Source organism: Eretmochelys imbricata, chromosome 17, assembly GCF_965152235.1.
Source record: "Eretmochelys imbricata isolate rEreImb1 chromosome 17, rEreImb1.hap1, whole genome shotgun sequence".
NCBI classification, from domain to species: domain Eukaryota; kingdom Metazoa; phylum Chordata; order Testudines; family Cheloniidae; genus Eretmochelys; species Eretmochelys imbricata.
This window is the reverse complement of record NC_135588.1, coordinates 25,673,117-25,696,577: the sequence shown is the minus strand read 5'-3', so window position 1 is coordinate 25,696,577 and position 23,461 is coordinate 25,673,117. Positions and strand designations below refer to the sequence as shown.

Below are 23,461 nucleotides of genomic sequence, written 5' to 3'. Positions count from 1 at the left end.
GGGGGGCACGCACCGCCTGCCCACCCTGTGCTGTGGGGTGGGGGAGCACATGCCGCCTGCTCTCCCTGTGCTCTGGGTTGTGGGGGGGGGCTGGCAGACATGGAGAGGGGGGCTTCGGCAGGGGAAGGGGGTGGGTCCTAGGGGAAGGGGAGTGGGGCTGGCCGGAAGGGGGGTGAAGAGGGGCAGGGGGCTCTGAGAGCCAGAGGGCACTGAGGGGTTAACAGCGATGTGTGAGGGGGCAGGAGGGTGGTGAACAGGGATGCATGGGGCAGGATGGGGCCATGGAGATGTGGGGCTGCTGAAGGGATGCTGAGGGAATACTCAGGAATCAGGGGGCGGGGGAGAATTCTGGGGCTCAGGGGAACAGAGCTGGAATAGAGGGAAACTCTGAGTGGCGGGATAAAGAGAAGGAAAGGGTGGGATGTGTGGAGAGGGGCTGTGGGGAGGCTGGAGGGAGAATATGAGAGCAAGCTGAGACTGGCTGGAGAAGGGAGAGCCGGAGGGTAGAAGGGAGGGGGATGGTGAGAGAGAAAATAGCAGTGCCCCCAGCCCATGGGGTAGGAGAGTTTCAGGGGGGAATCTTTTCCCCTAGAAATGGTCAAACAAGCATGGGGGGAAGGGTGGGCAGTGGACTTCCCCCAAGGGCTCAGAATTCACTAGGCAAATATCCCGCCCCCCTCCACACACACACACACACACACACACCCTGCTCCCAATTTACTCTTTGATTTTTTTCAGACAGTCTCATTATTTGAGAGTCCAACTCCTGAATGTTAAATGTTTGGGGTTGACAGGACAGAACAGGGCCCTGCTCTGACTGATGTGCAGGATTCTGGGTCAAACCAAAGTCACTGCTAGCAACAGCAGGCAGGGAGTCCAACTGGTATTTATTTTGGTTTGGTTCAGTTCGGGTTAAGTTGCATTAAATATGTTCAGTTTCATGGATGGTTCAAGCCACCCAAAGAAACAAAAGTAAAAGTTCAGTTACATGTTCAAATCCTATTTAAATCTCTGTGGAGATAACTTGAAAAAACAGAGCTGCAACTGAAAACTGTTTTAATTTTTGACTATTTATTTATTTTTTAACTTAAACTTTACATGAATTTTCCTAGTGTTTTTGTGTTGTTAAATAAACATCATTTTTTTGATGAACAATTTGTTTGAAAAACCTAAAATAACATCTTGAAACATTTGGTTTGTGATATTAGACCTCTGCAGTAAAAAGATACCTTTGAGGTCTGGAAATTTTCTTTTAAGACTCACTTGTGTTGCTGGAACTGCTGGTACAATTTTTGCTAGTTGATACAGCTTGGGCATGACATTTTTCTCATGTTTTCAATAGATTGGTATGTTTTCTTTCTTATTGATAAGTGGCTCATCTGCAAACGAATCAAGAATTAGCCCAATCCTTTTGGGGCTTTCCTTGGTCCAGATATTGCTTCCGTTTTGGAGATTTCACAAGCTTCAGAAGAAGTTCCAATTCATCTTTCAATTTCAAATGTGTCTGACATTGATGCTAAGATATAATTATTTCTGACTTCTGACTCAAGCCTATCTGCACCCACATTTTGATGAAACGAAATTTTGCCGAACTCCATGCTTGCCACCCCTTCTCGTCTTTCCCCCCGCCCGCCCACAGATCTGTTACGGTTCAGGTTCAGACAGTGAAACAGTTGCTCCCATTGTGGGAAAATCACCAGCCCATTGTGTATTTTGTTTTCATCTCTCAAAATGAAAATAAGATGACTGTAATTTTTTTAAAATGATGAGCTTAAAAAATGCGAAATCTTAATTTTAACTGGACACACACACACTCACACACAGTTTTTTTTGTTTTGTTTTGTTTTTTTCACTTCAGTGCAGGTTCAATCAGTAAACAAAATTATGGTTCAGGTTCAGCTCCAGTTCCAGTACGAAATCCCGGTTTGAATTAGTTCTCCGGTTCCAGTGTGAGACCAGATGGGCAAATGGGATCAGCATCGGAGCCAAAGGGAGCTGGCGGCAGCTTTCCTGGGCCCAGGGCAGGGAATCGCAGCCAGCTCCGCGGGGAGCAGCCTGAGGCCAAACCCTCCCCCTGCAGCCAGGATGGCACCGGGGGGCACCTCTCCCTGGGGGGATGGGCAGGTCTCTCTCACCTTCCCTCCAAGCGGTGCCCTCCCCGGGAGCAGGGGCTGGAGCCCGGGATGGGGGGTCCTGGCCAGGCTGGGGTCTCTGCACCGGGGGAGGCTCCTGGGGAGCAGCGGGAATGTTACTGCTGGAAATTCCCCTCTCCCGGCTGCAGCCAGGGCCCCGGGGTCCCCAGCAGCAGCCGCCGGGGCTCGGGGATCTTGCAAGGAGCCTGGGCTCCCCACAGCGCCGCAGAGTCACTGCAGCGAGAGCGATTCACTTCCTGCTGCTGGACTGAGTGACCCCAGCGATCACTGCAGCCCCCAGGGACAGTCAGGCCGATGCTGATCTCATTTGCTGGGAGCCAAAGGGCTCCCTTTGGCTTCTTTGTTATGTAACTGCTTATTCATTTCTTTAAGTAGACTTTTGCTTGTTTGGGGGCTTTGGGTGGGGTGGGGAGGCTTCTATTAGGAAGCCTATAATGGCTTCTTTGTACTTGCCCATTCATTTCTCTCACTAGCCTGTTGCTTTTCTTTAAGCAGCCTGTTGCTTGTTTTGCCATTGAAGTGTGTGGCTTGTTTGGGGCTTGGTGAGTGGGACTGGGCGGTGCCTCCGAAATGGGATTGGCTTGCTTTGGGCTTGCTGGGAAAAGGCAGTGCAGATTTTTTATTTTGTGAGACTTGGCAGCCTTTTCCAGACTGCGCTGTGGGGACAGCTGGGTCAACGACACCTGGGGAGTGGGAGCTGGAAGGGGGCTGAAAAGGGGCAGGGGGAGTGTGGGCCAGAGGGGATTGAGGCATGAAATGGGATGTTTTAGGGGGCAGGAGGGAGGGAACAGGGGTGCGGGGCATAGGATGGGATTGGGGGGCCGTGGGTGCACTGGAGGGAGGATAAGACAATTCCTGAGAATCAAGATGCAGGGGGAGAATCATGGGGCGGGTGGGAACAGGGCTGGGAGAGAAGGAAAATGTGAATGGGGGACAGTGAGAAGGGAAGAGGGGGAGAAAGTGGGGGGGGGTGAGACTAGGGCTGGAGAGAGAGTGACAGAGGAGACTGGCTGGGGGAGGGGGAGAGAGGCTAGTGATAAAGTAGAGGGATGGTGAGAGATCCAATGGCAGCTCTCCCAGCCCATAGTACAGGCCAGGGGCAGTAAGAGGGGGAGGGGTCTTCCCCACCCAGCAGCCAGGGGAGATTTTGTTTTTACTGGAAACGGTCAAAGTGTTGGGGGTGGGGGGGGCGGCAAAGGACTAACCCCTATGGGCTCCAAAGCTACAAGGTGAATATCCCCACAGAACTCACCCCCCAACAGACACACTATTGCATTATTTTCTTAGGCCAAAATCATGATTTCTGGGCTCTGGCTTCTGCCTGGGACTGTTTGGGGTGACAGGACGGACCAGGGTCCCTCTTGGATTTCTGTGCAGGATTCAGGGCTCAGAGTCACCCCCAGAATAGCAGGGGGTGGGTCCAGATGGGCAAATGGGATCAGTATCTGCCTGGCTGTCCCTGCGGCTGCCCAGGGAGCCCAGTGGGGCACAGTCATTAGCCGCTGCCACCAGCAGGATCTCGGTATTACTTAGGGAGAAGAGGCTGGTGTCTGCCTCTCTCTGGCCTGAAGAAGATCTCTGTGTAGCTCATACACGTATCTCTTTCACCAGTAGAAGTTGGTCCAATAAAAGCTCTTACCTCACCCACCTTGTCTCTCTCTGCTCATGCTATTAGCGCTCTGGAGTTGGTTTCCCTGGGGCAGATGCAGCCCTGCACTGTGATCTGGGAACCTGAGCAGCTGCTGCTCCCCCAGTGCGGTCTGTTCTGGGGAGAGACCTTCATTAAAGCTCCCTCCATGCCCAGCCCAGCTGGGGACTTTCTCTGGTGGCTGGAATGAGACCCCTGGGGCAGCCCTGGGCTCTGCTGACTCCAACTCCTGAGCTGAGTTGGAGCAGATCCATTTGCTGCCCCACTCTGGGAAGATTGCCTGTCCCGGGAACAAAGTGAGGACCAGAGAGCAGAAGCCAGTTTGTGTCTCTGCTGAGTCACTGCTGGAGGGATGCGCTGCCCTCGAGGACAGTGTCAGGGGAATTCCCCAAAGTGGCTCTTTTGATCCTACTCTTTTCTAGCATTTGCTTCAGAGACTCTTTTCCTAGGAGGGTTCAGAATTCCCACTCTAGCACTTCGAGTGCAGAAGGTGGAGGCCGACAAGGATTATAAAAATTAATACTGGCCACTCCAAGCTTGTATTAAACTCTCAAGTTCACAGCTTTTCTCTGACCTTGGATGGGTTGATGCTGCCACCACCCAAGTGCAAAAAACCCCTTTGAGAACCCAGGAAGGCGCACTTGGGAATTCCTTCCTGTAGGGTACCCTCAACCCCTTAAACCCCCGCCCCCTGGGGAAGAACTGAGAAAGAAAAGTTTCAGAGTAACAGCCGTGTTAGTCTGTATTCGCAAAAAGAAAAGGAGTACTTGTGGCACCTTAGAGACTAACCAATTTATTTGAGCATGAGCTTTCGTGAGCTACAGCTCACTTCATCGGATGCATGCCGTGGAAACTGCAGCAGACTTTGTATATACACAGAGAATATGAAAAAATACCTCCTCCCACCCCATTGTCCAGCTGGTAATAGCTTATCCATTGTCCAGCTTATCCATTGGTAATAGCTTATCCATTGTCCAGCTGGTAATAGCTTAATAAGCTATTACCAGCTGGACAATGGGGTGGGAGGAGGTATTTTTTCATATTCTCTGTGTATATACAAAGTCTGCTGCAGTTTCCACGGCATGCATCCGATGAAGTGAGCTGTAGCTCACGAAAGCTCATGCTCAAATAAATTGGTTAGTCTCTAAGGTGCCACAAGTACTCCTTTTCTTTTTGAGAAAGAAAACAAAGGAAACTAGCTGTTGCCACCAGCTAATTAAACAACATATGCACAAACCTTTTAGGACACAAAAATCCAATCCTGTTCTTAAAAAAAGGTAAATTTTATTAAAAACAAAAAGAAAGAAAATACATTTGGAACTTAGGCTTTTTGCTAGATTTAAAAAAAACAAACAATCAATTACAAGGATTAAGCACCAAGATAGCTCTCTTGAAGTCCAGCTTAAAGGCTACAAGCAAAACAAAAGCACCTGGGGTTAGCACAGAGGAGTCCACAAGCCATAAAGAAATAAAAGAGATAAACCTAAGTGCATCTTTCTAGACATTTCCTGATCTATTACATATCTGGGATTTCAAATGAGTAGTTTCTAGGTATGATCTGATGATTTTTTCATACCTGGCCCAAAGGTTTTACAGCATAGTTCCAGCCCTGTCTCTGCTCCCCCGGAGAAGAACAACAGACAGACAAAGGGGAAGTTTTTTCCAATTTTAAAAAGTTCTGGCCTTCCCATTGGCTCTTTTGGTCAGGTGCCCACTCCCTTCCTTTTCCAGACCACATGACACTAAATTCCATTTTGGTACCTGTGTTTTTCCATGAACTGGGCTGGGAACTTAGCTTGAAACAAAAGGTTTCTGCCATATGGAGAGACTATATAAGGTGGGGAGTGACATCATGATTTGTCTTCACTCCCCCACAATTCAACACCTGAAAGAAGCTCTGGAAGACAAAGGATTGGGAACAGGGGAGGGGAAGCCAAGCTGCAAGGCACATATTCCTTGTGCCTTAAGAATGTGCAAGCCTGCTTGTATCATCAGTCACGGGGAGATATTGCTAATTCATATCTATCTAGTAATTTAGGCTTAGTTTCCAATTTTGTTTATTTGCTAGGTAATCTGTTTTGATCTGTTTGCTATCACATATAATCACTTAAAATCTATCTTTCTGTAGTTAATAAACTTGTTTTATAAGAACATAAGAATGGCCATACTAGGTCAGACCAAAGGTCCATCTAGCCAAGTATCCTGTATTCTGACAGTGACCAATGCCAGGTGCCCCAGAGGGAATGAACGGAACAGGTAATCATCAAGTTCTGTCGCCCATTCCCAGCTTCTGGCAAACAGGCTAGGGACACCATCCCTGCCCATGCTGGCTAATAGCCATTGATGGACCTATCCTCCATTAATTTATCTAGTGCTTTTCTGAACCCTGTTATAGTCTTGGCCTTCACAACAGCCTCTGGCAAAGAGTTCCACAGATTGACTGTGCGTTGTATGAAGAAATACTTTCTTTTGTTTGTTTTAAACCTGCTGCTTATTAATTTCTTTTGGTGACTCCTAGTTCTTGTGTTATGAGAATAAGTAAACACTTCCTTATTTACTTTCTCCACACCAATCCTGATTTTATAGACCTCTATCGTATCCCCCCTTAGTCGTCTCTTTCCCAAGCTGAAAAGTCCCAGTCTTATTAATCTCTCCTCATATGGAAGCTGTTCCATACCCCAATCATGTTTATTGCCATTTTCTGAACCTTTTCCAATTCCAATATACCTTTTTTGAGATGGGGCGACCACGTCTGCGCACAGTATTCAAGATGTGGGCATACCATGGATTTATATAGAGGCAATATGATATTTTGTGTCTTTTTATCTATCCCTTTCTTAATGATTCCCAACATTCTGTTTGCTTTTTTGACTGCTACTGCACATTGAGTGCATGTTTTCAGAGAACTATCCACAATGACTCCAAGAATTCTTTCTTGAGTGGTAACAGCTAATTTAGACCCCTAAAAAGTATGGCTCTGGTTTGGGAATCCCCCTCACATTCTCAGCCATGAAGACTGATGCAAAGAATTCATTTAGTTTCTCCACAATGGCCTCATCATTCTTGAGTGCTCCTTTAGCATCTCGATTGTCCAATGGCCCCACTGGTTGTTTAGCAGGATTCCTGCTTCGGATGTCCTTAAAAATTTTTTTGCTCTTAGTTTTTGACTCTTTGGCTGGCTGTTCTTCAAATTCTTTTTTGGCCTTTCTAATTATATTTTTGCACTTCATTTGTCAAAGTTTATGCTCCTTTCTAGTCTCCTCATTAGGATTTAACTTCTATTTTTTAAAGGATGCCTTTTTGCCTTTCACTGCTTCTTTTACTTTGTTGTGTAACCACAGTGACACTTTTCTGGTTCTCTTACTATGTTTTTTAATTTGCGGTATACATTTAAGTTGAGCCTCCATTATGGTGTCTTTAAAATGTTTCCATGCAGGTTGCAGGGATTTCACTTTTGGCGCTGTACCTTTTAATTTCTGTTTCACTAACCTCCTCATTTTTGTGTAGTTCCCCTTTCTGAAATTAAATGCTATAGTGTTGGGCTGCTGTAGAGTTTTCCCCACCACAGGGATGTTAAACCTTTACTAGTGTGTCTTTAAGTGAGGTGTTTGGGAAAATCTCTGCTTGGTAAACAAAGGCTGTTGCACATCTTCCCCACATCGAGGGGGGAGAGAATTAATTAATGAGCTTGCATTGTACAGATCCTGTGCAGTGCAAAATGATACAATTCTGGGCTCATACTCCAACAGGGGTGCAAGGCTGGGGAGCTGGGAAAATGGAGGTTGTCTCCTGTTTGTCCTTGCGTGGCTTAGGTAAAGCACTGAGGTAACTCAGTTAGGTGTGTGGCGTCACCCGCTGTCATGTTGGGTGATAACAGGGCCTGGAGGGGCTGGCTGTGTATCACCAGTAGAGCAGTGTGCGAAAGGACAACTCAGCTGAATTGTTAGGAGGCACAGCAGTTCCAACCACTCCCAGACTACACCCCGGGGAGTGACAACCTCTCACAGCGGGCAATGACCCTAACTCAGGCTGAGCAGAGGGAACCTTTTCCCAGTGCCTTCCCCAGCAATCCTCCCACCCTTTGCCCAGCCCAGTGCTGCCACGCTCTCCCTGCCAAAGTTACCGACTGGGTGTGAGAGACCTTTCCTTCTCCTGCTGCACCTCCCCCTGGCATTTTTCTGGCTCACTCAGCTTCTCTCCCTGGCAGCCAGGCCCAAATGTGGAGCAGAGGGGGCAGGACAGAGATGCTTCTCACGTTTGAGGGTGGCTACTCTGGTTTGCTGCCTTTGTGTACAGAGCCTGGCTGGGGAAGGGGTGGCTCGCCTCCTGTCTCACTGCCTGGACCTGGCTGCCAGGAAGAGGGGGCTGGTTGCAGGACCACAGCCCAGCCTAGTGGTATTGTTTTCACAAGAGCCCCAGGGCTGTAATGTTACCAGGGGGCTCGCTCCAGCTCAGCAAACAGCAGGAGTCAGTTCCAGGAAGGGAAACACCCAGGTGCTGTTACAGGGGGGGCTTGTTTCTGAGCTCGGGAAAGTGAACCTTACCCTGTTACACTGTCCAGAGGGAGCCAGGGCTGCAGGGAGCTCTGTGGAAAGTCTCCAGGATGAAGCTACTTGTCCTATCTGTCTGCAGTATTTCACAGAACCTGTCACTCTGGAGTGTGGGCACAATTTCTGCCGAGCCTGCACCACCCAGTGCTGGGGAGAATCAGACACAGGCATCACCTGCCCTAAGTGCAGACAAGCTGTGCAACAGAGAAACCTCAGGCCAAACAGGCAGCTGGCCAATGTCCTAGAAATAGCCAAATGGCTGAGTGTCCAGGCAGCGAAGGGATCAGGAGTGTGTGTGGAACACCAGAAGGCTCTAACACTGTTCTGTGAAGAGGATCAAACCCCCATCTGTGTGGTTTGCCATCTGTCCTGGACTCACCGAGCTCACACTGTGGTTCCCATAAGGGAGGATAACCGGGAGTACAAGGTAGGGAATTGCTGTCAAGTTCAATGAGTAACAGCTTTGGGTTTTTATGCCAGGTGGAAGTTGCCTGACAGAGGTGTGACTGCATTGTTCAACTCTGTAAGGCCTTCATTGTATGGGAGATGCTATAAACAATAAATGAGACAGCTGGGTGGCAGGAATGGCAAACAATTAAGACTTGAAAAATGTCTAATGTGGGAAAGTTTTACCTGAGAAGCAGAATCCTTTTCAAACCCAGCTCCCACTGGTGAACTAAGGGAACTCTCTATGGAACAGAAGCTGTTAAATGATCAGTGAGGTTTAAATCACCTGCAGGCCTGTCTATGTGAGACTGTTGCCTTCAGACTGGAGAATATCAAGTTAAAAAGCTGATGTTGTCATTGCTGATTTGTATCTTAGCATTTATCATCATTGTTGTTATTTGCATGCCAGTAGCCACTACAGACCCCAGATGAGATGTGACCTTGATTTTGCTGGAAACTGCACAAAACAGTGTGAGGGACAATCCCTGCTCTGAGCAGGGATAATCTAATGTATAGGCTAATCTGAGAAGAAAAATGCAGAGTGGGATAGGAAATGGAGGGCCAGAGTGGGGAAGTTAATTGCCTAAGGTCACCCAGCAGGAGAGTGACTGGGTGGGCAATAGGACCAAGGTCTCTCAAGGCCCACACCAGTGCCTGAACCATGAGACTATGCTGTTGTGGCCCTAGCAGCTCCTAGCAGTGATGAAGTCTGTTTGAAGGGGAAGACTCTTTGAGAAAAGTCTGAAGCCAGTAAGGAGATTAATGTAAGCAGTGTCAGGATGAGCTCCACCCTGACATCTGGTGGTGAGGTGTGGCAAGTTGTGGAAAAGAACTTCAGGGGCTGATCTCATTTGCATAGGCACACCCACCACGCCTAGAATGAGACCATAGCTGCCCAAATGGTCACTTTGGCTGCTGTGGGATCCCCAGTGTCTCTGTTATTGGGGCAGGAAGAATAAATTGTTATTACTCTGATTATGGGAACTGTGCTTGGAACTGTATGTGGCCTTTTGTTATGATGGAGGGATTCACCATCAACTAAGTAGCACTCGCTAGGCAAGGGTCATGGGTTCCAAAACTGTGTGAATGGAGAGAGGCTGGGGATAAGTATTAATACTTGGTGGTGTGGGCCCCTTGGTGAGTGCCTTACATGCTAATGACACTTTCTCTTCTCTCCACTGTGGAATATCAGAGCTAGTTTTGATTTCATTAGAAGTCTAGTTATAGGCTGCTGAGCTCACTTTGGGCTGACAGTGCACCAGCACTGGGGCTCCCCTACTACAAGCTGAATTTACCTAAAAGCTGAAATCACTGAGTGTTGTGTTAAGTAGTGGGGGAGCCTGCAGATATATTGTGGACCAGTTTGTGGGACAGCTGGTGAAGCAGTTCGACGTGGAGCAGTTTGTGGATGGCAGGAGCTGCTTGTGGGCCATGGAGCTGAGCGACGGAGTTCGTGGGGCGGCTGGCGGAGCGGAGCGCAGCTGAGCGAAGGAGTTCGTGGGGCGGCTGGTGGAGCGGAGCTGAGTGAAGGAGTTCGTGGGGCGGCTGGCAGAGCGGAGCGCCACTATGGAGCTATGGGGCGGTCAGCTTCAGATCATGTAAAGTGTCTCTTACCCCCATCCCATTTCCACCCAGGTTGGGAGGTAAAGCTCCGCAGATAAACTTTCGAACTCTGGGGCTGCCCTGACCAGGGACAGAGACTTTTTGGGGCATTGGACTTTTGGGACTTTGGGTGATTTGGGGTTGCTGGACTCAAGAACCAAAGGGAAAAGGGCATGCCCCAATTTGCCTGCGGTGGGTTTTTTTTTTGCTCATGGGTTGTGTTATGAATCCTGTTGGTGGTGTTTCCCCAACATAATGCCACATTGTTTCTCTCTGTTATTAAAAGGCTTTTGCTACACTCAGACTATGTGCTTGCGAGAGGGGAAGTATTGCCTCTTGGAGGTGCCCAGCGGGGGTGGTATATATTTGTCCCAGGTCACTGGGTGGGGGCTCGAGCCGGTTTGCATTGTGTTATTGGAATGGATCCCCTAGATATTGAACCCGGCCCTTGTTGCTGCCAACTCTGACGGGCAGAAGGGTTACATAAACAAAGTGCAGCAAATCAGTGTTCCATTTTTTCTTGGGCAGTGTTTTGTTTCAATTTTGACCACGAAGAAGGACTTTTTGAAGCAAAAACTAATTTCAAATTGAATAATCAAAACATTTTCTTGATTTTTTTCAGAATTTATTTATTTATTTATCTGCTTATTTATTTCTTTATTTATCCATCCAAAAAATGTGGGTGACATTGAGAGGAATTCATTAAATATTTCAGAGTCAATGAATCTGCCTTTTCCCTCCAAAAAAAGTTTAGTGCAAAAAATGTCACCCAGATCTAGTGCTGAGTCTTGCCTCCAGCTGCCTTGGATCTGCATTTTTAAAGGCCGCTGGTAACATGATATCCTAACCATGTCAGGCATGAGAATATCCCTTTAGGAGATATAGGGGCCAAATGGGAAGGTGTGAGAAAATCCTCTTTCTACTAACCACAGGTCACAGGCAAGTGTTAGATGTCTTAGAATGTGCAAAGAAATTCTCCCTCCTGCACACTCAGCACTCCATGAAAGGACCCCAGGCTCCATTCACTTCCCAAACAAGCCCTTTCCCTATTTTCTTACAGAAACAGACAGAAACAGAGAGGCAGAAGATTGTATCTGAATTTCAGAAACTGCGGCAGTTCCTGGAGGAACAAGATCGACTTCTGCTGGCCGAGCTGGAAAAGCTGGACAAGGAGATTGTGAAGATACAGAATGAAAATATCACCAAACTCTCAGAGGAGATTTCCCGTCTCAGTGAGCTGATCAGTGAGATGGAGGGAAAGTATCAGAAGCCAGTAAGCAAATTCCTGCAGGTGAGACAGAGTAAGAAATACCCCAGATCCCACCACAGGGATAGGACCGTGCCCAAATTGTGAGCACTGGAGTCCAGCTGTCAGTGAATTCCTGAAATGTGCATTACAATTTTTCTATGACCAATTAGAGATATATAGATATGAGAGATGGAAAAGCCCCATTAGCTGAGATAATCCATGGTTCTGGGGCCAGACCAGAGCTGCTTTTTTCAAGATTTGCAAAATCCCTTCCCTGCAATCCTCAGTGTGTTTCAAGTGGGTCTCAGATTATTTTTCTCTCTCTTTTCCCTCTAGGATGTCAGAAGTATCTTGAGCAGGTACATGGCTCTTTCTCACTCCCACACCCACTTCACATGCTGGGAAAGGACTTGGAAGCCATGTTAACACCACTTCTCTCCAGGGCTACGTGGCAAAATGTGTGGGGCAGGTTCACACTTTGGATACAAATCTCTCTAATGAATTTAATCCTGATGTTCTCACTTGCTGTCTGGAATGGCTTACAACTGTGAATGCCAAATTCAGGTCAGATGCCAGAAAACAGGGCAGACACCCTAAACTGGTGGTATATTCTATAATTAGATTTCACCGAACCAGTAACGAACATGCACTCCTGGATCACTGTATCAGTCTTACCATGGAGTCAAAGACAGTCCCCTTAGGATCTCCAGCCCTTCTTGCCACCCAGACAAACTGGGCTTTGTGATATTGGTCACTATACCAAATATCACATCACATTAGGTTACTCCCAACCACAAAGGGTCAGTCACTTACCCTGGTCAAATTTGTACTCTGGATCTCACCAAAGACAACGCTGAAGTAAATTCACTAGTAAACTAACTAAAGATTTATTAGCTAAGAAAAAGAACTGAGACTTATTGAGAGGTTTAAGCAGGTAAAATACATTAACAGGTGAGTCAAAGTGTATAACTCCAAGATGATAGCAGAGATGTAGTAGTCTGCTAGTTTTCCAAAAGTCTCAGGGATACCCAAAATCACTTTGGGGACCTCCTTCCACTCGCTCAGTATTCCACCCTCTTCGAATCTAAAACAGTTCAGAGATACAGGATCATTCCCTGGAATCAGTATTTACAGCTTCTTTCCACAGAAAGCAATCATCCAAGTGTTTTCATCACAGTGTGCATTTTTCCTTTGTTGACTAAATGCAGTCTGAGCCTGAAGATTTCCATTGTCGAATGCAATGACCCATGCTTGAAGTCAGCATGCTTCTTCATTTCCCGTTCCAAGGCCCCAATCCTGTCTGATGGGCAATTAAATTACAGAGATATTATGTTATGTATGTCCCTGTACTTAATTGACCCTAGATCAAAAGTGTGTGTTAGCATCAAGATGAGAATTTACCTGATGTGTAAACTTCATGAAAACTAATGGATTGTTACGTGCTATTACCGAACAATATGCATTATGTATGAGATAGCAGAGAACAGGTTACAGATGAGTGAAGACAATATCATTCACATTTCCTTTGAACTAGATTAATACTCAAACGAATTAGTACACTTAACATTTCTTTGATATTCACACAGAAGTGAATTGGCCTATGGCTTTGACCTGAGCTGGCCTGGTGGTGTCACACTGACCTTTTTTAGAGAAGACTCTGGAATTATCCATTCAGTGGGAAAGATTAACCTAAAGTATTTCTTAGAGATGTCACATCCCTGGGGGACTGGCTGCCTCAGGATTATGTGGGTGAAATGTGAGCCTTTCACTGCTGGGACACTGCAATCCAACCCAGATCAGCAGTGATGAAGAGTCTTTCCCACCTGAGGACTGTTTGGAGAACTATGTGCAATGAGCTTGGGAGGGGGAAGTTGGCATGGGAACTTCCTGTCCATCATAGCGTGGAGGCCAAGGAGTGAATTGTCCATGGAGACTCACTTCCCCTTTTATCCCCAGAGCTTGTCTCTCCAGGCCAGAGTTGAAGAATATTAATGGGACCTTTAAGCAAAATGTCACACTGCCATAGCCTGTGTTGCACCTACTTTGAGGCTGGGAGAAGTAGAGGAATTCTAACTCCAAGCCCATTAGAGCAGCAACGTTCACTAACAAGGAATTATAATGAGTCACTAAAGGAAATAACACAAAGTGAAATGGTTTCTCTCCAGCTATGAAAAGAGGAAGTTCCAGCAGCCTGTGGAGACTTTCCCTGAACAAGAAAAGAGACTCAGTGATTTCTCCCAGAAAACTATTGTTCTAACGGAGACTCTGAGGAAATTCAAAGGCACTGAGAAAGGATCTAGGAGAGGAAATTGGGATGAACCTCTGAGTCTGTGGGAGGAGATGTGTTCTTGATTTAAAATACTGTACATATCTATTGAATGAAAGGTGGAGAGTAGAGCTATTGAGCAGGTGTAGCAGGGCCCAAGCATCAGGACATCTCACATTAATTCATGACTTACCGAAGGTGACAACCTTAAGGCCCAAATTTAGCAAAATGGCCTAATTTTGGGTCCCTGAGAGTTTCTCTCTCCTAACCACAAAACTTGCAAAGTCCCTGGGGGTCACAGAAACAGGGGTGTTTACTCTGGCCGGATCTCAGGACTTCCCTAGCCTGTGCCAAGCAGCCACTGAATAGGGGAGTCACAAACTGCCCCCCTCTATCCCTTTGCCAGTTCAGGGGGAATCTGACCCATTGAGCCGACCCTTCCCAGCTTGAATTTCCACATACATAAAAAAACTTACTATTATTTGTATTCCTGTCTATGGAGGACAAAGGCCCTGTTGTGCTGAGCACTTCATTGACACTGAATAAATAGACCCAAAGAGCTCACAATTCAGAGCTCTGACCCTGCAAATTCTTAACATCCTATTAATGTCAAAGAGACCAAAGTGTGTACAGTTACATTGACACTAAGGTCTTTGCAGGATCTGGGTCTAGGGTCTGACAAAATGCAATAGGTGAATGAGACAAACCAGCTGGGATGTAGAGGGTGGGAGGAGATGAGGAGGGAAAAGTAAATATTTCTTACAGATTGTATCTCGTAGGGTGCTTGTGAGCATAAGTGCCGACTCCATGGGTACTTCAGGGCTCAACCATAATTAAAAGACAGTTATATTAGTTACAAATGAGAATGCTGTTATAAATATGACAGCATGAAATCTCACCTCTCTTTTATCCTTTTCCTCTTCAGACACTCTGCCATCTGAACTGGAGATAGGGGCACACAGACATGGTGAGATTGCAGGTGGACATTATCTTTTAAAGAAGGAGAAAATTCACATGAAAACATTTCATGAATTTGAAGCTAAAGTTACCAGCCAAACCAACACAGACCATGACACTCACAGCCCTAAAAAAGAGAACATTCACTACTAAGGAGATCCCAAGCTGAAGTCACACAAACAATCCTGACAACAACCTTAGTGCTCAATTCATGCGCACACCAGTGAATAGAAACAGTCACTGACCAACATCCAAACACCCTTAATTCTGACCCCGGGGTTTTCATAGACATTGACAGGCCCTTTCAATATTAAATTGAGAGGAATGAGGACAGAGCTCTCTCCCCTGAGGGCTGACACATCCCTCTCCTTCACCCTGGCAGAGGCGGGTCTTGCCCATCACTCTTCTCCAACATCCTACGTTTCCTTTGGGCAGGATGGTGCTCTGCCATTCGAGCTGCTCCCTGCTTCATGGATTGGGGAGATGCTCTGCCTCAGATGGTGGCACCGCCTCCCTTCTCTCGGAGCTGAAGATGGGGCTACCCCTCCCAATGCCACCTCCTACTCTCTGGTCTTAAAGCATTCTCCAGTGCTGAACCTTCCTTTCTATTCCTCAGCCTGGGAGTGGAGGCTGCATTTAGGGGAGGGAGCTTCCCTCTGGGGTTTAGAGCTGGTACCTGCCTCCTCTGCTCCCTCCTCACTAAAAGCTTCTGAAACCTTCCTTTCTGTGTCTCTGCAGCTGGGAATGGAGCAACCCCAGCAGGGGAATCAGGGACCTGAAGCCTCTATAAAACACATGAAAGTAATGAGTGGCTCCCATTAAACAGAATGAGAAACTGCAGTGACCCCTCTGCTCAGTCTCAGGCGCCCAGGACAGAGGCAGCTCCCTGGGACCCAGGACTGTCCCAGCCAGAACAAGGCTGCTGGGAGTGTGAGAAATGGTCCTAGTCTCCCCCAGGGCTGAGCTCTGCCTCTAATGCTCTGATTCTTTCTCTCCCCAGAAAATGTGACTCTGGATCCAGACATGGCTCATCCCATCCTTATGCTGTCTGAAGATCAGAAAAATGTGAGATGTGGATTCACGTGTGAGGATCAGCCCAGTAACCCAGGAGAGATTTGACACTGATCCCTGTGTGCTGAGCTGTGAGGGATACACCTCGGGGAGACATGCCTGGGAGGTGAAGGTGTGGGATAAGGGATGCTGGGCTGTGGGGGTTGCAGGAGAGTCTGTGAGGAGGAAGGGACATCTCATCCAGAACCCTGAGGAAGGGATCTGGGCTGTGCAGCGGTGGGTGGGTCAGTACCAGGCTTTAACCTCTCCTGTTACCCACCTATCCCTGTGCAAGGTACCCCAGATGATCTGGGTTTCTCTGGACTATGAACAAGGGCAGGTGACATTTTTCAGTGCTGGCAATGAGGCCCCAATCTTCACTTTCCCACTGACTTCTTTTGCTGGGGAGAAAATCCGCCTGTGGCTCTGGGTGGGGGGCAGGATCCCAGCTCAGGCTGTGTCACTGAGATACATGGGAAATACCTCACTGGGGACCCTCAGATCAGTCTCTCTAGCCTCAGACACCAGACTCTATGACCCTGGAGGACTCTTGTCTGCTTCCAGACTTTCTACTGTGTAGTCTCTACTGCCCTGGAGGTTCTGGGGGTCTGGTCTGTCAAACCATAGGCAGCTGGGATTGACTGTGATGGAGAAGTCAATCTCATTGTTCCAGGGATTGTGCAGCCTGTTTGTCACTGTCCTCCATGATCTGGGAGGACTCTGGGGATACTGTGTCAGACTGTGTCACTGAGACCTGTGGGGGGAGGGGGTATAGCTCACTGGGAATGAAAAAATTGGCTTCTCTTTCAACAGTCGTCCTAGTTTCTATGACCCTGGAGGACTCCCATCTGGCTAGGCTCATCTCTATGACCTTGGATGACCCCTCTTTACCAAACCCACAACATCCATATGAGCCCTCAAATCTCCCGCCCCTTTCCTCCATGAATAAGAAGAGAGGGAAAACCCTGGAGCTGCAGGAGGAGCAGAGGGGCTCTGAGGGGAAGGGGCAGATGTGGGGCTTCAGGGATCAGAATTGATATAGGATTGAGGGCAGAATTGATTTGGAGGCTGGGGGCAAATTACTAGCTGGGCTGGGGGACAGGGAGATGTGGGGGTGGCAGGGAAACATGAGGAGAAGCAGGAGGCTCTGCACCAGCAGGGATCCTAGGAGAAGGAGACCCAGTGACTGGAGAGTGTGACCTCCAGGACCCCAGGGAAAAGGAGCATATAATAGGGGAGTGACATCATCTGGATGAAGATGAGCTGGCTGTGTGGAGTGGAAAGGCACATATGGCACATATTTGACCAGAAGGGAGAAAAATCATGAAAGAAAAAAATCAATTAAAACGAGAGTAAACAGTGAAGCCTGGGCAAGTGGAGGGAAACTGAAATGGAGAGAGTGAAAGCAAAACAATCCTGAGAAGGAAAATGCTCAGGGGGCAGCACAAGGGGAAGTGATAAACTCAAGCGAGAGAACTGGGAAACCAAGTTGGAATGATCTGTGATAGGGAACAGAGGAGTGTTAGAGGGAGACAGAGAAGCAGTGATGGAAAATGTGTGCTAGAGAAAATGATGTGCCAAACTGGATGAAATAAAAGAAAAGTAGTAATGGGCTTAATCTGCAGCAAGGGAGATTTAGGTTAATGTGACACGTACCTCAAATTAGCACTCTGTACCCCCATATTCATCATCCATATATGGTTGGGATATTTAATACAAAGCATGCCATGTAAGATATCATATGAAAGATTATGATCTGCTGAAGCCCATTGTTCTGTCGAAATATGTATATCATTAGCGTGCATGAAGTTATGAAATTTTGCTTTATGTTTGTTACTGAAATACATTGCAAATTTGAGAGTCTCTATTACAAGGGTGATGATCTCCACCCAGGAGGGAGTTCAACGACCATTAATCACCAGGGGAGTTGTAATCAAGGGATATACAATTCAATGACAGTTTCACAAGCACCACACAATGGGGACTGCTCAACTCTATGACTCAGTCGCAAAAGACCACACCAGGGGGATTCAGCAAAACCCACCAGAAAATGTCTGGGCTAGTGTCTTCTAGGCACATGGACTAAGGATATAAAATAGGAGACAGTAGTTTCGTGCTTTTTCCTTTCTTCTCCCTCACCTACGCTGGAAGCAACAAGAATGCTGGGAAGACAGAAAGACTCAGCTGAGGAGACTAGTCTCAGGCTTGAGAGAGAGGCCTGTGTATTATGAATTGTAACATCCAGTGGGGTGAGAAAATTGCTTGATCTTAATACTGCTGAGAGTAGTAAGGTTTAAGATTTAGATTGCATGCTTATCTTTTATTTTCTTTGGTAACTATCTCTGACCTTTTATGCCCACCACTTATAATCACTTAAAAATCTATCTTTCTGTAGACAATAAACTTGTTTTATATTTTACCTAAAACACTGTGTTTCAGTTGAAGTGCTTGGGAAATCTCAGCTCAGCTTACAAAGGCTTGTGTATGTCATCTCCACATTGAGAGAGGGGCGGACTGGGTAATAAATGTATACTGGTCAGGTTCTGACCAGGGCATGATGGTACAGCTCTGGGGTGCAAGGATGGGTGCTGGGGGGAATTGTCTGGTGCCTTTCTCTGTGTGATTTGTGAGTGGCTTTGGGAGCATTCATGCATTCTAGCTTGGCTCCACGTACTGTTGTGCTGAGTGATAACAGTGTCTGGAGGAGTTTGCTGCTTGTCACTAACAAAGGATTCTGAGAGATAGCCCAGGCTGGAGAGTTAAGAGGGCACAGTGGTACCCCAGTTCCAGGTTGTACCCCGGGGACCCCATCACAGTTAGATATTAGGAAAAACTATTGAAATATAAGGGTATTTAAGCTGTGGAATAGGCTTCCAAGGAAAACCGTGGAATCCCTATTATTGGAGCTTTTAAAAACAAATCGGACAAACAGCTGTCCGTGACTGTCTAGGTTTATTTGGTCCTGCTACAGTGCTGGTGGCTGGACTTGACTTGATGACTTCTTGAGGTCCCTTCCATCCCTATAGTTTTATGATCTGCTGATTCTAAAAAGAAGAATGAAAGGGAATGTGAGAGGGAGAGGGAGATCTATAAAATGTTACCAAAAGTGAGATTGCAACTCATTCATTCCACCCCATAGTTCATGGACATTATTTTTGCTGTAGTGCCTTTCAGAACAACGCGTCTTCAAATTTTTTATGTTTTTACAGTGGGTTCTGTTTAGGAAAGATCCCTCTCAGTTCCTTTTAAGCCTGACATTCGCTTAAATGAAACATATAAACCATTCTCCTTGTGTATTTCCCTTTAATTACCCAGCTGTGATTTTTGAAGGCAGTGAAGGGATTCTCCCTTTCCCCCAAGCTGATTGTGTTACCCCTACATCAGTGAGTGTGTGTGTGTGTGTGTGAGAGAGAGAGAGACTCCGTTGATAGCCTGGGTCTTATGCTGCTATCCCACCTGCACTCTGGGTCATGTGCTTTATATAAATATATACATCAGGAATTGTTCATCTATGCTCTGCAGAGAGCTGATTTGATCACTTCACCTCTCAACCCCCAAACCTGCCAGTGGCTGACATCAGCACTCAAAAGGCGTGATAGATCTTGGCAATATGGAACACTTGAATTTTATGGCACAATATACCAGATTCAACAGATTATAATGGTTTTAATTATTGTGTGAATTAAATAAACTATTAAAAAAGGAAATTAAAATATGTATCAAAGAGAACCACACAATCCCCACTTCCACGGCAACAGGGCTGGTGCTATGGCCACTCCTGTCCCCAGCACACACCTCCACCACTTGACCTTCAGGAGGAATTGCTATTCTTGCTGAGGACCAAGCACTGGAATGGGCCTTGACACACACACTTTGCCAGGAGGTTCTCTTCCTGGCTTGAGTGTGGGATAGCGATAGATTACCAAATCATATCTATTACAGGCATTGATCCTGAAGAGCAGTAGAAGTGAGTGGCTAGCATCTGGGCTTTCTATAGTGGAGAGCTGCGTTTTCTTCCCAGTTCCACCTGAAGTGACCTTGTGCAGCCTCTCAGTAAATTGAGGGAGAAAGTGTCTAATAGTTGCCTGCTTTCCAGGGTAGGGGATGTGGTGTGTCATTAGGGATATGGGTTGTGATGTGCATGGAAATGCAAACAACAAAAAGGAGAGGTGATATTTGAACTCATTGGCTGCTAGCTCTTAGTTTGCTGCACTTTGCCATCAGCTACTGGACAAATGTCTCTCTTTCCCTTGCGTCTGTGACAGGCTGCTATCTTCTTTGGAGCAACAGAACAAGCAGCCAAAATCAGCACAACTGATGAACATTCCATCTGTAAGCAGAGTCAGGCTAAGCTCTACCCTGACATCTGGTGGTGAATTGTGGCAAGTTGTGGAAAAGAACTTCAGGCGCTGATCTTGTTTGCATAGGTTTCAGAGTAACCGGCGTGTTAGTCTGTATTCGCAAAAAGAAAAGGAGTACTTGTGGCACCTTAGAGACTAACCAATTTATTTGAGCATAAGCTTTTCGTGAGTTGCATCCGATGAAGTGAGCTATAGCTCACGAAAGCTTATGCTCAAATAAATTGGTTAGTCTCTAAGGTGCCACAAGTACTCCTTTTCTGTTTGCATAGGCACACCCATCTCGCCTAGCATGAGCCCACAACAGCCCAAATGGTCACTTTGGCTGCTCTGGGATCCCCAGTTTCTCTATTATTGGGGCAGAAAGAATAAAGTGTTGTTACCCTGATTATATGAATCAAGGACAGTGGAACTATTTTATGATGGAGGGACTCACCATCAACTAAGTAGCACTCGCTAGACAAGGGACATGGATTCCAAAAGCCAGTAGCTTGAAAGAGGTTGGGGCTGGATATTTGTGCTAGGTGGTGTGGGTCTGTTTTTAGGGGTCTGAACTACTAATTACACCTTCTTGTCACTGTAGGCTATCAGAGGTATTTTTGATTCTATTAGGAATCTAGTTACAGGCTGCTGAGCTGGATTCACTTTGGGCCAATGGTGCTCTAGCATTGAGACTCTCCTATTACAAGCTGAAGTCAATAAAGAGCTGGAATTGCTGAGTGCTGTGTTGGGGGGGCTGAAGATACATTGCAGAATGGATGGCAGAGCAGCGCAGTTTGCAGGATGGCTCGCAGTGAAGGCTATAGCAGAACCTGACAGAGAGGTGGGGCAGTTGGCCTCTGACCATGTAAGGTGCCTCTTAACCACCCCACCCGCATTTCTACCCAAACTGGGGGGAAAACTTTGCAGATAAACTTTTGAACTCTGGGGCTGCACTGACCAGGGACAGAGACTTTTGACTTGTGGGACTTTGGGTGATTTTTGGATTGCTGGACTCAAGAACCAAAGGGAAAGGACATGGCCCAATTTGCTGGGGTGAGTCTTTGCTCATGGTTTGGTTTATGGACCCCAGTTGTGGTGGTTTCCCTATTTAATGCTGATGTCGTTTACCTCATGTTATTAAAGATTTTCTGCTACACTGAGACTCTGTGCTTGTGAGAGGGGAAGTATTGCCTCTTTGAGGCACCCAGGGGTGTGTGTAAGATTTTCCCAGGTCACTGGGTGGGGGCTCGAGCCAGTTTTGCATTGCGTTGTTGAGAGGGAACCCCTATGTACTGAACCTGGCCCTTGCTGCTATCAACTCAGCCTGGCAGAAAGGTTACACACCAATCTAGTAACTTGGGAGCTCTGCCCATCATATGGTGCTGATCTTCCTTCTTCTTTCCAGTAGGTAACTTACATTCAAAGGCAACTAAAATATAAGGCATGTGTTGTTCACATTTCTTTTCCTCACCAGCATTTGCTGTGGTGGCCACAGTGTGTTAAGGGGAGGGGAACTGCTGCTAGAGACAGTCACTTTGAGATGGGGTCCAAACTTTGCAAAAGTTTGAGCTCCCCCTTCCCCCCACCTTGCTGTCAGAGCTGAGAATTTGTTTTCCATCTGTTCCTTAATGAAATAGCTAGCACACTGCATATGGCTGCCAGGGAGCATCAGGGCCTGGGAAGCTAATTTACAACAACACGGGTAGGTCACATTACTCAGCTGCAACAACATGGCCAGTGTGATGAAACAGCAGTGACGCTGAGCCAGTTTCTCAGCTGGGGCACTGAGTGTGTTCCCTGGCTTCAATGGATCTCAGCGAGCTGGTGCAGCTTGAAGAAGTAGCCTCTTATTATAGCCAGTTACAGAGCAACCTGTGCAACTGCCTGCATCCCCAAAAGCATCTCCTGCCAGTGCTTCCTTCCCTTCATGGTTGACTCCCCTTTCCTGGTCCCAGGTGCCGTGCCCCAGACTCTCACAGGCCCCCTCAGTCTGGCCCCTGATCCCCCTTCTGCAGCTGGGGTAAACCAGTGGCCTGAGGACTTTGCCGTTCTCTATTTTGCCAAGCCCGTGCGCTGTGCAGGAGCTCTAAAGAGGGCCGGGACCTTGCTGGAAGTGGGGACACTGGCAGGAGAACAGAAGTAGTAGCCAGGCCACTACCAGGCCCTGAGACCTCGCATAGATTGTCACAGTTCTTTGTGTTTCTTTAGAGAGAGCTGTTATTTTTTAATACCACAAACAATGAGTTTACTGAAGTCCTGCTTTGCTCATTCACTGTCACATTCAACCTCTGTGACTGCAGTAGAGGGGGCACATTAAATGCTCTTTAAAATTGTTCAAATGTCTTTAAGATTTGAGGAACATCAAAGAGTTGGGGAAAATATTTATGCCTTAGAAGGAAACTTGAAATATGTACTGCACGATAAAGCTTCTGGCTCGACTCTAAGGAAGGGGGAGCTGGGAACTCCCCAAAGACTGTGCCCCTGCTGAGCAGTTTCTGACAGTTTAATGAGACAGGTGAAGGAATCCCCACTCCAGCTACATGAGGATTCACCTCAGGGAGACATTGCTGGGAGGTGGAGCTGGAAGATGGGATGTGCTGGGCTGTGGGGGTGGCCAGAGAGTCTGTGAGGAGGAAGGGAGGGATCAGACGTAATCCTGAGGGGGGGATCTGGGCTGTGATGTGGTGGGTGGATTGGTATCAAGCTCTCACCTCCCCCGAGACTCCCCTGACCCTGAGTCATGTCCCCAGCAGGATCCGGGGTTGTCTGGACTATGAAAGGGGCCAGGTGACATTTTTTGATGCTGATAATGAGGCCCCGCTCTTCACTTTCCCGCCAGCCTCTTTCCCTGGAGAGAAAATCCACCCCTGTCTCTGGGTGGGGGCCAGATCCCAGCTCAGACTGTGTTACTAAGACATGGAGGGAACACCCCACTGAGGACCCTGAAATCAGCCTGTCTAGTCTCAGATGCACCAGTCTCTATGCAGACTTTCTTCTGTGCAATTTCTTTGACTTTGGAAGTTCCATGGGGTCTGGACTGTCAAACCATAGAGAGCAGGGGGTGATCAAGATGGAGAAGCCAATCCCATTGTCCCAGGCATTGTGCAGCCCCTTTATCACTATTTGCTACGATCTGGGAGGACTCTGGAAATCATGGGTCAGACTGTGTCACTGAAACTGGATGCGAGGGTGGGGAGAG

At 47.2% G+C, this 23,461-nt stretch overlaps 1 protein-coding gene across 1 annotated transcript; it reads left to right on the top strand.

Moving 5' to 3' along the window:
* Window positions 1-7,661: 7,661 nt before the first annotated feature.
* Window positions 7,662-23,175, top strand: LOC144276698 (zinc finger protein RFP-like). Its single transcript, XM_077836959.1, is given in 9 exon segments — window positions 7,662-7,668; window positions 8,363-8,778; window positions 11,461-11,691; window positions 11,986-12,008; window positions 13,815-13,930; window positions 14,841-14,882; window positions 15,873-15,979; window positions 15,981-16,055; window positions 22,843-23,175. Coding segments are annotated over 9 exon segments (1,350 nt in total).
* The last annotated feature ends 286 nt before the right edge of the window (window positions 23,176-23,461 follow it).